Source organism: Asparagus officinalis, chromosome 2 (genome assembly GCF_001876935.1).
Source record: "Asparagus officinalis chromosome 2, Aspof.V1, whole genome shotgun sequence".
NCBI classification, from domain to species: Eukaryota; Viridiplantae; Streptophyta; class Magnoliopsida; order Asparagales; family Asparagaceae; genus Asparagus; species Asparagus officinalis.
This window is the reverse complement of record NC_033795.1, coordinates 68,815,536-68,817,137: the sequence shown is the minus strand read 5'-3', so window position 1 is coordinate 68,817,137 and position 1,602 is coordinate 68,815,536. Positions and strand designations below refer to the sequence as shown.

The window sequence follows — 1,602 nt, the reverse complement described above, 5'->3', positions numbered from 1 at the left end:
CGAGGTCTAGTTAACTTATCAGAACGTCTCCTTAGCCCGTAGATGATAGAAAATCCTAGAATGATTGTAGTCATATTCAGATTCATGTTTAGCGGTGTCGACCAAGTCAGAAAGATTAAGGTTAGTTCACAGATGGTTGAACATTCTATGGATGTTGATATCCATGTTGCTACTCCATGGTTTCAGATTTTGTCCAAATTTAGATTGACTTTGTATATATGGATGACTGATGACATGCCCAAGATTGTCTATGGGGGGACTAAGGTTTGATTAGTACGTAGATGTTGAAAGATACCCTATAAATGTTGGTAGCCATGTTTTTTTTTTTGGTAAATGAAAGTTTTTTTTATTCATCACCAATCTGTAAAATATGTGTACATCAAGAATCTCACATTTTTGAGATATCAAAAACAGAAACCTGTTTCTAAAGCTCAAGAAAAGTGCTGAGCTTTTGTAAACCTGTATCTAACCTGGTTACATTTGTGAAACTGAAGTCATAGTGATAACACCCAGTTTTTGCTTTCGGCATCTATTTTGCTGTTTATAATTGTCGTCATCAAGTCCACCTTAATCAGTTTAACTAGCTGCTCAACAGTCTTGCATTTTTGATTGAAAATTCTCACATTACGCTCCATCCATATGTTATAAATTGATGAAGTAAAAGCCATTCTTTTGACACTGTGTTTGAAGCTTTTCCCCAGCAAACTGAAACTATACCAGTTTAATAACTGGTTCCAATCACAGCACCTCCACTTGAAACAGAGCCAGTCCATTATTTTGTTCCAGACATCCTGTGAGAATTTGCAGTCAAAGAATATGTGATTCCTACATTCAACTTCAGCTCCTGAGCATAAGATGCACTGATTAGTTTGAATTATCCCTCTCCTAATCAATTTGTCTTGCGTTAGAAGCCTATCTTGGACAGCTAACCAAGAGATAAAAGAGTGTTTTGGATAATTGAAACCTCCCCAGATAGTAGTACTCCATGGCACTCTGTTTTCGGTTGGGGATAGAGCAAGGTATAATGCTGATAATTTTATCTTTGAGTTCCTGCAGCAAGACCTAATTAAGCTTTGAAGATTCTCCAAACTTCCACAGAGAGCTACTGCTTTTTTCCTGGCTTTTAAGAGCTGCTTCCACATCCATGAGTCTCTAGTTTTTACTTCCACTTGCCATATATTTAAGTTTTTAAGATATGTGCCATGTACCCATTTGATCCATAACAGCTCCTTATTAGTGTGAATGTCCCAAATTGTCTTCAGAGCTGCTTCCATGTTCCAGGTTGTAGAAGAGAAAATTCCAAGACCTCCATACCTTTTTCTTAAGCAGACTTTGTCCTAGGATACCAGAACTGTTTTTGTAGAATGGTCATTCCTCCCCCAAAGAAAATTTCTACAAAGTTCATCAACTTTTTTAAGAACTTTGACTGGAAGAACAAAGCAAGAGGTCCAATATACTTGTATGCCCATAATGACCACTACAACAGAAAAGCTAATCCGCGAGGAACAAGTTTGTCGTTGAAAGTAGAGATTTTCTCGTCGTAGTGTGTTGGCGAGGAAAAAACTTTGGTCACCATTTCCTCGCGGTAGAGTGGTCAAGAAA

General features: G+C 37.6%; 1 protein-coding gene across 1 annotated transcript; it reads right to left on the bottom strand.

The window, feature by feature from the left end:
• Nucleotides 495-1,274, bottom strand: LOC109831277. Its single transcript, XM_020398609.1, has one exon. It carries the CDS (start codon nt 1,272-1,274, stop codon nt 495-497), a length of 780 nt encoding a protein of 259 aa, XP_020254198.1.